Below are 13,662 nucleotides of genomic sequence, written 5' to 3'. Positions count from 1 at the left end.
TGTAGGCTATAGGCTATGGGCTATCGGATACGGTCTATTGGCTATAGGCTATGGGCTGTAGACTATGGGCTATGGGCTGTAGGCTATGGGCTATAGGCTATGGGCTATATGCTATGGGCTATATGCTATGGGCTATAGGCTATGGGCTATAGGCTACTGGCTATTGGCTACGGGCTATGGGCTATAGGCTATGGCCTATAGGCCATAGGCTATGGGCTATAGGCTACGGGCTATAGGCTACTGGCTATTGGCTACGGGCTATGGGTTATAGGCTATGGGCTATAGGCTATGGGCTATAGGCCATAGGCTATGGGCTATAGGCTACGGGCTATAGGCTACTGGCTATTGGCTACGGGCTATGGGCTATGGGTTATAGGCTATGGGCTATAGGCTATGGGCTATAGGCCATAGGCTATGGGCTATAGGCTACGGGCTATAGGCTACTGGCTATTGGCTACGGGCTATGGGCTATGGGTTATAGGCTATGGGCTATGGGCTGTAGGCTATGGGCTATAGGCTATGGGCTATATGCTATGGGCTATAGGCTATGGGCTATAGGCTACTGGCTATTGGCTATGGGCTATGGGCTATAGGCTATGGGCTATAGGCCATAGGCTATGGGCTTTAGGCTACGGGCTATAGGCTACTGGCTATTGGCTACGGGCTATGGGTTATAGGCTATGGGCTATAGGCTATGGGCTATAGGCCATAGGCTATGGGCTACAGGCTATAGGCTACTGGCTATTGGCTACGGGCTATGGGTTATAGGCTATGGGCTATCGGCTATGGGCTATAGGCTACGGGCTATGAGTTATGGGCTATGGGCTATGGGCTATCGGCTATGGGCTATAGGCTACGGGCTATGAGTTATGGGCTATGGGCTGTGGGCTATGGGAAATAGGCTATGGGCTGTAGGCTATTGGCTATGGGCTGTAGGCTATCGGCTATGGGCTGTAGGCTATGGGCTGTAGGCTATGGGCTGTAGGCTATCGGCTATGGGCTGTAGGCTATCGGCTATGGGCAGTAGGCTTTGGGCTGTAGGCTATGGGCTGTAGGCTGTAGGCTATGGGCTGTAGGCTTTGGGCTGTAGGCTATCGGCTATGGGCTGTAGGCTATGGGCTGTAGGCTGTAGGCTATGGGCTGTAGGCTATCGGCTATGGGCTGTAGGCTATGGGCTGTAGGCTATGGGCAGTAGGCTATGGGCTGTAGGCTATGGGCTGTAGGCTTTGGGCTGTAGGCTATCGGCTATGGGCTGTAGGCTATGGGCTGTAGGCTATGGGCTGTAGGCTGTAGGCTATGTGCTGTAGGCTGTAGGCTATGGGCTGTAGTCTATGGGCTATGGGCTATAGGCTATGGGCTGTAGGCTATGGGCTATGGGCTGTTGGCTATGGGCTATGTAGCCCATAGCCCATAGCTATAGGCTATATTACAGCCTATAGCTATGGGCTATAGGCTGTAACAGCCTCAAATGAATCACTGCTGTCTAGGTGGAGTCCTACAGCTCGTTCTGTGGTGGGCTTCCTGCTCCGGAGTGTTCAGATAATCCTCTTCGCTACAAGTTCAGCTGGAGTCCTTACGGTGTCCTCCTAAACACAATGAACCCAGCTGTCTTTCTCAGAGATGGCGAGGTATGGAAGCCTCAGAGGGACATAAACAGTATTTAATCTTTTCTCTGCAGAATCTGCAGTTTGTCTAAAGGAGAAGTCTGATGAGACTCGTGTGTTCAAGGTGGTGAGCATCCCTGCAGGTGGGACTCTGATGGATTCAGCCACAGCGATGGATTTCTTCCCAGGTTTCAGCCTGGAGGGATTTCCGAACCGCGACAGCACCAAGTACGCCGAGCAGTATGGCATCCAGACGGCACACACACTCATCAGGGGAACCCTGCGCTTCAAGGTACAGTGGCTACACTATGTGCAAATTTCTCTGCCATAATTTGAGAGCACACAGATTTTCAGTCTGAAGTTTTGATGTTGTTTTGATTCTTTCATGCATGTTTGAGAAATCCATTAATCTCCATGCCAACCATCTGTGTGTGCAATCCTAAATGCTTGCTCATACAGAGAGTTACTTTTTCCATGCAGCTCCTCCTTGGAGCTGGAGTCTCCAGTCGAGCAGCCCCTACCCATGACTCCCCCACTCAGCCCCTTCAGACTTGCAGCAGCACCAATTAGCATACACCAGGTTAAATGCCTTTCTGCTGAGCTAATCATATTAGCCACTTCTCGGTACAACACTGAGTAAAAATGAGAATGTCAATCAAGGTGAGGTCTGAGGACAGAACTGTGGGACTGAGTCGGTTCTTTCCTCATAATGCCATCTATTTTTTTGAAGTGCACCAGTTCCTCCTGCAGCAAAACAGCCCCGTAGCATGATGCTGCCACCTCCATGCTTCTCTGTTTGGACCCAGAAGTTGCCTCATTGTTATGACAGTTGGACATTCCCATTCCGGCCATGCCTGCCTTTATTTGAACAGATGAGCCTGTCTGTACTGTAGGGACGTAAAATCAGGAGTTTACAAAAACTATTACAAACTATTTAAATCCACTATAACATCTGTATGTAAACTTCTGGTTTCAGTTGTTGGTGAATTTCAGGATGACCATTGTATAAATATGAAGACAAATTTACATTAGGATGTAAATGGTGTTTTGTCAACACATTTTGTTTTCGGTAAGTACTTCTTAGTTTATTTCTTGGCATTTCCTGGACTTCCTGTCTGTGTTTAACAGGTGAGTAATGTCCTTTTTTAGGCCTTATACTCATAAAATTACTAAAAGCAGCCTGTAGGTTCAGCGCTGATGGAGATGGTCCTCTGGCTGTTTCTGGTTGGTTTTGACTCCTGTCAGTGTTTGTCTCTCATCAAGTTTCTGTTGTGTTCATAGGGCTTCTCCAAAGCCATGGGCAGCTTTGTTAAGCTGGGACTGATCAACACTGAGCCCAATCCTGTCCTCCTGCACCCTACGTCTACCATCTCCTGGGTATGAATCGCTCCAGCAAATGGTTCATAAGCAGTCCTCTGCTCTGTGCTCCGTTTTAGTTTAATTAATGTTTTCTATCTCATCAAATGAGATAGAAAACATCTACTGCTGCCAACACTTGTTTATCAGCATCAAGGCTGCAGTGAACAGAGGCTTCTCATACTCATGACTTAAAGGCAAATAGTGTTAGCTTTTATGCTTGTGAGAGTTCAATATTTTCAGGATGTTTACCAGTCATCAAGTGGTTGATAGATTTTTCATCCTGCCACTAATCTGCCTGAAAACACTCCAGTCTTTTCTTTTGAGATGAGATGAAAAATGAAAGAGGTAAAATAAATTAGCACACTTAGAAATGTAGGCATGGAGGCTGGGTAAAAAGAGTTAAGAGACCATTGATGAACTGAAGAGGAGCACAGAGACAAACTCCACAGACAGAAAATTATGTGTACTATAAGTTTAAAATTGTTCAAGTGCTGAAGAAAATAAACATTTTACTGCTTTTTCATTTCCTTTCTTGTGTGCAGAAAGAACTCCTCTGTCATCAGATGGGCTTGTCCTCCTCCATGTCCCCAGAAGCTTTTGAGGAAGCAGTCTATAAGCAGGTTGGAGAGGACCAGTTCAGAATGGACACCTTGAGATGGTGCGACACCAACATAACAGCTCCACACACACTCACTGACCAGTAAACAGGCCAGTCCAGTTGATCACCCAGAAAACATGATCTAACCTAGATGATAGAATGTTGCTTCACATGGAAACAAGTGAAGCTAATGCTGCACTCAGTTCAGAACTTCATCACTGGTATGAATGTCATATTCATTTGGGCTATGAAGGCCTATTGTAATTCAAATGTTATCATTTTGTGAGAAAATAAATTGACTGGAGGCCAAAACATATTCAGAATCACCAAACTTTTCACAAATTTACATATTTTAAGGTTTTCATAAAAGTAGCACCAAAACTACTCAACAGGTCCCCGCTCCCCCCAACTTTTCAAAACATATTTCCCATTGACCTTACTTTATGACAGTGGTTCCCAAACTTTTTCTCCTGGGCCCCCCTATGGTTTTACAAGTGGGGAGAGTTAGACTCTGGCTCTCTGGTCGAATGATGTATGTTAGCGGGGGGGAATTCTTAGAGAATCCCTGTTAGACTCTTCCATTCACTCAAACACCCCCCCTTTCCCCTCCAGCGCGCACAGCGTTCGTTTTTTTTTTCTTTTTTTTTTCTCATTCATCCATACCGCTTCCCGCGCTCCCTCTGCAATGGCATGGCGCGCCCCACAGTTTGGGAACCTCTGCTTTATGATGAGGCCAAGACCCATCCTCTACACCAAACAGGAAGTCAATAATCTGGGATTTAAATTCCAATTTTTACCCCATTCTGGCCATTTATAGTCTGGGCATTTGAACAAACTTCTAGAGACTTCAGTCGATCGGTTTCAAACTTGGTCAGTTTGCTCATAAGGCATGGGGGCTTAAAAACTGATCAAAACAGTGAGCTTTCAAGTATGTTGAAGGAGCGTGGCCAGTCCTCAAAGTCTCACATCTCATCATGAGACACAAACATCTTATATCTAAAACACCAAAACTCACTTAGACACCAAACCTTAAGGGATTGATCCACATCCAGTCTCCTAAAATACTCCATAGTGAAATCATGATATTACTTATAAGCAACGCTTCCTGACAACAGGTAGCGTAATTTTTTATTTCGAAAGGTCAACATCTGACCCCTGTGACCTAATCAAGATAACAGTGTGCCCACTGACAGAAGACATGTTGGTGGCTTCCAGCACTGACAGTGTTGTGCTGTGGCAAAGTTGAATGTCAAGCTGTCCCCCCAACAGGAATGCGTGGCCAAATTCTTCCACAGCCTCCTTAAAATCAGCTCCAAACCATGCTTTGACTGGCAATTATGAAGTTTGGTACACATGTGTATCTTCTCAGAACCTACAAAAACTTTCTTGGACCCATGGACTAAACCCCACAGAAAGTCAACCGTTTTGGATCAAAGCCGCCTGTTTGTCTAACAGAAATTGTGTCTGAGCAAAATCCTCCTACAGCTTTTGACATGCTGGCTTCAAAATTTCTAGCTCAATCTTAAGGCATTGAAGATCGAAAGTTATCAAAAGGTTTTTGCTGCATCAAAGCATGTGGGTGTGGCCAAGCCTCAAAATCTTACTATTTGCCATAAAACATTAAGGTTTGATACATGAAACTCTTGGTGTGTCATAACAGTGCATCAGTTTTAATATTTGCATGGTCAATTGGGGACATCATCTTATCACTGCCCCCTTTGAATATGAAGTAACCTGTTTTGCTCCTGGATGTCTTCCTTTTACTTTTTGATTCATGCAGATTTAAACTTGTCTGACAGCAAAATCACGCTGAATTCTTGTCAGATTTCTGCCAAACCTATAGGACTTGACATGCATCCACTGTAATGACCCTTATTGACATGGACTGAAGGTGATTTGGAAGATTCGCCCAATGTGCTGCCTAGTGAATGTTGAAATAAGAAGCAGTAATTTTGTTTAATGGTTAAAGGAGAGGCTGTTATACTGACCTCTGCTGTGTCTTGTGTGTACTGCAGTTGTATTATTCTGTTCAGCAAAAATAAACGAACGCACGTTGAAACGCCTGTTCTCTTCAGGTTATGGGCCCAGAGCGTCGCTAAAAACGTTCTGTAAGTGAAGTTTTTGAGTCAGATAAACGGAATTGTGGGATTCACAATGGATGAGAAGATGTTTATCGGCAAGCTGAGCGGACCAGAGAACTGGGCAACGTGGAAGTTTCAGATGGAGCATTTGCTAAAGGCTAAAGGACTGTGGGGCATGCTAACAGAGACGGATATGCTAACTCCGGACGCTAGCGCACAAGCTCAGGCAGAATTCAAGAGACGGAGAGAAAGAGCATTTTCCATGTTAGTGCTAAATGTGAGTACACCCCAGTTGTATTTAATAACAAGCTGTCAAACTCCAAAAGAGGCTTGGGACATGCTAAAAGGACATTTTGAGAGAGACACTTTAGCAAATAAACTGTTCTTGAAGAAGAAATATTTCAGATGTGAAATGAAAGAAAAGGACAGCTTAAATGACCATTTAAAACGAATGAAGGACCTGACTGATCAGCTAAGAGCAATAGGTGCTGTAATTGAAGAGGAAGATCAGATTGTAACACTACTGGGTAGCTTACCACCAAGCTATGCTACGATAGTTTTCTCTCGAAACAAAGATGGACAATTTGACATTGCAGTTTGTTCAGCAAGCATTAATCAATGAAGAGCAAAAACGAGTCAATGTTAATGATGACTACAGTGCTACTACATCGGGTGTTGCATCAGCCATGTCAACACAAGTTCGCAGAGAAATGCAGGACCATTCAAAAGTAGTGGGAGCTGAAGGACAGAGTTCATGGAGATGTTACAAGTGTGGCAAAGAAGGACACATAAAGCGTAACTGTCCAAGCTGGAAAAAACGAATCAAGAATCACAAAGCCAAAAATGCAGTATGCGAAAATGAAGAAAATCCCTCTGAGAGTGCCTTTGTTGCAGAAAATGCAAATCTAACTGAAGGACCAGGACAACATGAGTGGTTGATTGATTCCGGAGCATCAAAACACATGACCTGTGACAAAGAAATTCTTCAAAACTACCAGCAGTTTTCAGAAACACAGTCTGTAAAACTGGGTGATGACAGGGTGGTGGAAGCTCAAGGATTTGGCATTGTTAAATTGAACATGACCTTCAAAATAAGTGATGCTAAACCTGCCACAATGCATGATGTGTTATATGTTCCAAGATTGTCTGGGAATCTTTTTTCAGTGGGAGCTGCTACAAGAAAAGGAAATACAGTGCAGTTCAAAAAATCTCGGTGCTACATACGTGGCAAGGATGGAACTCTTCAAGGAATGGGAACACAAAGATCTGATGGACTGTACCAGTTGGATATTAAAGGATCTTCACCAGTGTGTCATAGTGCATCAAGTGTATCAGTAACAGCTAATCTGTGGCATCAGCGGTTAGGTCACACCACTAAGCTAGAGAAACTACAAGATCTGGTGAATGGAGTGAAATTCTCTACAGGCAAAGAACTTCCTTTCTGTGAAGCCTGTGTGGAAGGCAAGCTCACAAGACAGCCATGTAAGGCAGTGGGAGAAATCCGGTCCAAACGAAAGCTGCAACTGATCCATAGTGATGTCTGTGGACCCATGCAGACTGAATCCATAGGTGGATCAAAATACTTTGTAACATTCATTGATGACTTTTCTCGCTGTTGTAAGGTTTACTTCATGAAACAAAAAAGTGAAGTCTTAAGCAAATTCAAAGAATTTGAGAGAACATTCTCCAATGAGTGTGGACACAAAGTTGCAAGACTGAGATCAGATAATGGTGGGGAGTACATTTCAAGTGAGTTTCAAGAATATTTGAAGGCTCAAGGCATACACCATGAGATGTCTGTACCTCATACACCTCAGCAAAATGGAGTTCCAGAAAGAAAAAACAGGACATTGGTTGAAGCAGCTAGAAGCATGTTGTCACATGCTAAGCTACCTACCAAAGATGTACTGGGCTGAAGCAGTAGCAACAGCAGCTTACATACAAAACAGATTGCCGACATCTGTTCTGAAGCAAGAGACACCCTATCAACGATGGTCTGGTAAAAAACCTGACATGAGCCATGTGAGAGTGTTTGGTTGTGTTGCTTATGCACATGTTCCAAACGTTCAAAGGCGAAAACTTGACAAGAAAGCTGTAAAGCTTAGGTTTGTGGGATATGCAAACAACGCAAAAGGATATCGTCTGTTAGATGAAGTAAAAAGAAGAATTCTGATTCGAAAGGATGTCGTCTTTAATGAGTCAGACTTTGACTGGAAACAGAAGGAGGAAGTTTCCTATCTAGAAAAAGAGGTGGTTACCATCACAGAAGAAAAAGAAACAACTGATGATGTCACTGTCGATGAAACTATTAAAAGAGGAAGCAGAATCAGAAGGGCTCCAAAGAGATATGGATATGACGAGTTTGCAGATATGGTGACTGTTGATCATTATGCTAATGTGTGTTCTGTCATGGAACCAATCACACTGAAAGAAGCATTAAAGGGTCCAAATGCAAAAGAATGGCAAGAAGCGGCTGATTTGGAATACCAGTCACTGGAAGAAAATGAAACATGGGATCTGGTGGAATTACCAAAGGACAAAGAGGTCATTGGGTCAAGATGGGTGTTCAAAGTCAAGCATCAAAGTGATGGAGCGATACAAGTGCAGACTTGTTGCCAAAGGTTACTCACAGCTCTATGGTGCTGACTACTATGAAACATTCTCGCCTGTAGTACGTTTTAGCTCAATTCGTACATTATTGTCCTTTGCCATCCAGAATAACCTACATGTACATCAAATGGATGTTGTCACTGCATTCTTAAATGGACACCTGGAGGAAGAAATATACATGGAACAACCAGAGGGATACATCAAACCAGGTCAGGAGCATCTTGTATGCAAATTAAAAAAGTCAATCTACGGATTGAAACAGTCTCCTCGTTGTTGGAACAAAGAGTTCACAACATTCATGATGGACCTTGGTTTTAAGCAGAGCACCTCAGATCCGTGTGTGTTTGTGAGATCAACACAGGAGCTGGAGATTATTGCAGTTTATGTAGATGATCTGATGCTGATTACAGAGTCGACTGAAAGCATGGATGAGTTAAAACTGACTCTCCAAGAGCGCTACAAAATGAAGGACTTGGGTGAACTGTCCTACATCCTCGGCATCTCAGTTATTCAAGACAAAGCAAAAAACTGCATCTATCTTCATCAGAAACAGTACATTGAAACCGTTCTTCAGAAATATGGGATGGATAAAGCAAATCCTGTGGCAACCCCTGCTGACATCAGTGTAAAGCTGAAAAAGGATGATGGTGTCAGTCATCCTGTCAGTCCAAGCACATATCAGTCTATGGTTGGAAGTCTACTGTATGCTGCGATGACAACAAGACCAGACATGGCACAAGCAGTGAGTGCAGTGTCAAAGTTCAATGCAAGTCCAAATACTGCACATCTGACTGCTGTGAAGAGGATTCTTCGATACTTAAAGGGCACTGTTAACCTTGCTCTAAAGTATGACGGTTCAGGGAACAAAGATTTGACTGGTTTCTCTGATGCTGACTGGGCTGGAGATCAGGACGACCGCCGTTCAACAACAGGCAACATATTTATACTAAGTGGAGGAGCAGTGAGCTGGCTAAGCAAAAAACAAGCAACGGTCGCACTTTCAACAGGAGAAGCTGAATATGTTGCTCTCAGTCAAGCAGCTCAAGAAGGTACCTGGCTGAGAAGATTACTGAATGATCTTGGAATGGTCACAAAGCCTACAGTGATTCTGGAGGACAACCAAGGAGCCATTGCGATAGCAAAGAATCCGGTGGACCATTCAAGAACCAAGCACATAGACATTCGTTACCATTACATTCGTGAGTGTGTGCAGAATGGTGAAGTCAAGTTAGAATATTGCCCAACTGATGACATGAAGGCAGATATCTTGACAAAGCCTCTTGCAAGACAAAAGTTTGAGTATTTTAGAAGAAAGATTGGACTTTTTCCAATGTAAATCTGTGGTAGAATGTCTTGCTTTGTAGTTTCATTATAAAGTTGACAATGTTTTTTTGTTGAGTATAGCAAGACGAAAAGTAAACCATAAACAGAAAAAGGTTGAGTTAAAAGTATTTCAGCACTATCTTGTGTCTTAATACCATTGTAAAAAAAAAAAAAAAATTAAGTGGGAGTGTTGAAATAAGAAGCAGTAATTTTGTTTAATGGTTAAAGGAGAGGCTGTTATACTGACCTCTGCTGTGTCTTGTGTGTACTGCAGTTGTATTATTCTGTTCAGCAAAAACAAACGAACGCACGTTGAAACGCCTGTTCTCTTCAGTGAACACATGTGGGAATGGAGTGAGATTGTTCATAATGCAATAGAAAGTTCTAATGAATATTCATAATAAGAATTTTGTTACATTATTTTGACTTGATTATGAGTTTTCTTCAGTTTATACAGATATGCATACAGTTATGGAAAACATTAGAATCACAATTACTGTACCTTGGTCAATATGAATTATTTAAAATTACTCATTAAGACAATGCAATGTCTTAACTCTTAATGCAATGTATCTGTTGCATTAAGAATAATGAACTGCCTTGAGTATAAATGCAAATATTGATAAACATTTTGTTTCCTGTTCTGGCATGAAAGTGACACAAGCTCTGCTGAGCTGCGACTGATCTGGCTGGGAGCAGATGCTGCACATCAAGCTGCTCTTACTGTGGCTTCTCTGCTTAGCAACAGAGGAGCCCACTTTGAGCCCCCGCTCTGACGAGGACACCTGAAGTGGTGTAGCTATACAACCTTCTTCAAGCCAAGGTCGCCTGCTGCCAGGGATGAAGAGATGAGGGGCATGCAGGCACTGAGCACTGCGTTCCTCTGAAAGGAAAAGAACCGTTGGAATTATTCCATTATTGCTGTTGAAGGGGGAAAAACTCAATGATCAACAGCTTAAATTCAATGACTCCATTTATTTAATTCAGCACCAAAGAAGCCAGAAAAATCAACTGCATATCCTTGTACCTCAGTCCAAGGATGAGTGGCTCCAGCAGTTGTGCAGCAGATATTTAGAGCCTTTAGTGTAAAGTGAAAATAAGTTGAGGAGGAATCCATGCTGTTTGTGTGTGGCTGCAGGCTGGGGATGCTGAGCGACGACGCTGTGCCTCATGCTGACACCATTCTGGCTTCACTCACAAAGCACCTGGAGGCCAAGCTCTCTTTTGGTGAGTGGGCTGATTGTTGGTGCTGACCAGAGTAACACAGTCAGGCATGGAACTATGATTCTTCTCTTCTGGATCTAGCTAAAGGTGAGCGGGACTTGATCATCATGAGGAATGACGTGGGAATTCGACATCCAACCGGAGAGCTGGAGATGCGACAGATCAGCCTGGTGGTCTATGGGGAACTGAACGGTTTTTCTGCCATGGCCAAGACTGTAGGATACCCAGCAGCCATTGCTGCCCGCATGGTTCTCGATGGTTAGTGATGCCTCTCTATAAGTTAGCACATTAGTAATACAGACACTCCAAACAAAGATTTTCTAGCTGTTAGGAATGATGAGGCCTCAAAAACAATAAGGTAGTTGTAATGTATGAATCAATATCTGAATAGATCCCCAATTGTTCCAGTTTGACCCTTTTTACTGGAATGTGACGATTCTGAGACTCTTAGTCAGTCTACCATTATCTCTCCATTCTTCTCAGTTATAACGACTGATTTATAAAATTTCAATCAGGTCAGAAGTCATTTCTGGCCGGTGCAGTCTAAATTCAGTTCAGTTCATAAATCCTTTATTGCAAACGGAAATTAAAAATTTTGTTGTAACTGAAATCATCAAACTATCTTGAAAGAGGCATTGTGGATGCTGATGCTGTGGCCAGGAAGGATTTCCAGCAGCAGTTAGTCTTTCAACAAATTTGAAGAGGCCTCTGTTGCCTGTATTACAGCAAAAATCTTCAGTCAAAGACAATATTCACAGCAAAATGCCTTGATAGTCACAACCTGTGGTTGGCTTGCTGTGCTAATCCTCTTTTTCTTTTGCTATTCCTCTTTAAATCGCTATCAGGTTGAATCTTAGAAAACCTGACAGAGATGTTGGAGTAGAGCTGGTTTTAACTTCCTCCTCTCGCCGATCCTGTTTTGTATCCATGAAGTTTTTGTTTCAACTCCTCTGACAATTGTGATGTAGCTTAAGTACTATTTGAGCTTTTGAGAAGCTAATTAGCCTTGTTGCCATGGCTACACATTATAACTGTCTAAACTAAAAAAAGGAAGAGGAAAAATCCTTCCAACTGCACAACATCCATTGTCGCTAAGTTCAAATGATAAACTAGTGCTACATCAGTAACTAGAGCTACATCAGTAGTCACACAAAGCTGTCTGTGAAGTGAATGGAAATGTTTTCATTTGCCAGAAACGACTGCTGCTGCTGTTGGTTTTTCTCATGAGCCACACTGATTCAACAGAACCAAACACTTTTTTTCTCTCTGTAGGGGAAATCAGTAGAAAAGGTCTGCTGGTCCCAATGACCAATGACATCTATGGGCTGGCGTTGGCTCGGCTCAAGGAGGAAGGACTGCACATCATATCCAAGAGCATCCTGCAGGAGTAGAACATAGTCTGCAGATGTTAGAGAACCTGCAGAAATCCAAAGAACTTTGAAAGTGGATAAAATCAGCTTTTGATAACTTTACACGGGTTCCTTTAACACTATAAAACTCATCTGTCTGCTTTTGTCTGATTGTTTTATTTTTTTGAGAAATGTTTTTGTTAGACCTACTCGCTTGTCAAATAAAACTTTAAGTGTTAATAAAAATGTGAAAGCAGCAGTTGGCAGAATAGATATTTGAGTCAAAAATCAACAAATTTGGAAATCCATAGAATAATTAGTTAAAATAGTTTAAATGAAATTCATGCTCAAAATTTGCAGTCTCGGGTCAGAAATTTAGAATACATTCAATAATTCAAATGTTTTGCCTAACTTGTCCATCGATATCAGAGGAAAATAATTAGGTCAGACAACATGAGTAAAACCAGAAGAAGAAATCCTCTTAAACAAATGTCAGTGTTGTCTTCATGTTGTAAGAAATGTTCTCCAAACTGAAGTTGGACCTCATCCAGCCTGACTGGAGCTCCCAGCTGATGTTTTTAGAAAGTGCACCAACAGTTCTGGAGCAGTTTCACATAGATGTCTGTCAAACGGCAAAGCCTTAGAAATGTTTTCTTTCTTTCTCTTATGACTTTGTAGTACTTTAGCTTCATCAGCAAAATGATTCTGGATACAAATGTTTACATCTATTTGTATGCTTTTAGTGACATTAAGTAGAAATGTTTGACTGTTACATTACTAGTAGAAAACAAGCTACGCTGGTAGCATGCTGATCTGATATTTACTGACTAAAACCAGACTAGTTTCTTCCATCGAACACAGGTTCTCATTCTCTTCAAATAGTGAAAAGAACATATTTTGCATATAGCAGAGATATATATTTATAGATATAGATGACTCCATGTCATCTTAAACAAATGTCTGTAATGTGTAGACATCAGAAGGACTGAGAGGCTTTAGAATGTAATTCAGTTTTATTTCTGGAGAGATCAGTTCCATAAAACTCCAACATGAACTGCTTGTTAAAATTCTTTTTCTAAATGTTTGAGGTCACAATTATCTGAAGTACTTCTGTTGTGGGGTTTTGTTTGTTTTTCCTTTTTAACAGAAATGAAACAGTTACATAATTAAACTCCTGTAAAGTCTTCTGATTTCTGAAAATAAATAGAGCATTAAAGTAGAGCATACAGTTTCAATATTTATCTAAATAATTTAGAATCATTTATGAGTTATTGTGGAAAATGCATATTTTGCCGTTTACAGCCAAAGTTTGTTCATAATCTGTCAGAAAAATAACTTTATATGTGTGATGGTGTCTACCGTCTAGACCCAGGAACTTTTTGGTTTATTCATAAATCTAGATTTTAAACACTCCTGTCTGACTGAACTTGTTTTATTTGATCAGGACAGGACGCTTCAATTGCTGAGTTGTGTAAAATCACAATTTTCTGACAGATCAACTCTGGATCTGTTAG

General features: G+C 42.0%; 1 protein-coding gene across 4 annotated transcripts in view; it reads left to right on the top strand.

The window, feature by feature from the left end:
• aass (aminoadipate-semialdehyde synthase) overlaps positions 1–13,369 on the top strand; it is a 106,008-nt gene extending 92,639 nt beyond the window's left edge. For all 4 annotated transcript variants that reach the window (XM_088006671.1, XM_088006673.1, XM_088006674.1 and 1 more), the window contains exons 18-24: positions 1,488–1,628; positions 1,729–1,896; positions 2,886–2,981; positions 3,506–3,621; positions 10,714–10,802; positions 10,881–11,057; positions 12,072–13,369. In XM_088006671.1, coding sequence (XP_087862797.1) covers positions 1,488–1,628; positions 1,729–1,896; positions 2,886–2,981; positions 3,506–3,621; positions 10,714–10,802; positions 10,881–11,057; positions 12,072–12,190 — 906 coding nt within the window. In that variant the 3' untranslated portion in view covers positions 12,191–13,369. The remainder of the gene's footprint in view (positions 1–1,487; positions 1,629–1,728; positions 1,897–2,885; positions 2,982–3,505; positions 3,622–10,713; positions 10,803–10,880; positions 11,058–12,071) is intronic.
• Positions 13,370–13,662: the final 293 nt, after the last annotated feature.

The sequence above is a fragment of the Poecilia mexicana genome, unplaced genomic scaffold, assembly GCF_051168715.1.
Source record: "Poecilia mexicana isolate PSO_F unplaced genomic scaffold, ASM5116871v1 scaffold_6, whole genome shotgun sequence".
NCBI classification, from domain to species: Eukaryota; Metazoa; Chordata; class Actinopteri; order Cyprinodontiformes; family Poeciliidae; genus Poecilia; species Poecilia mexicana.
This window is presented reverse-complemented; position numbering and strand designations above follow the sequence as displayed.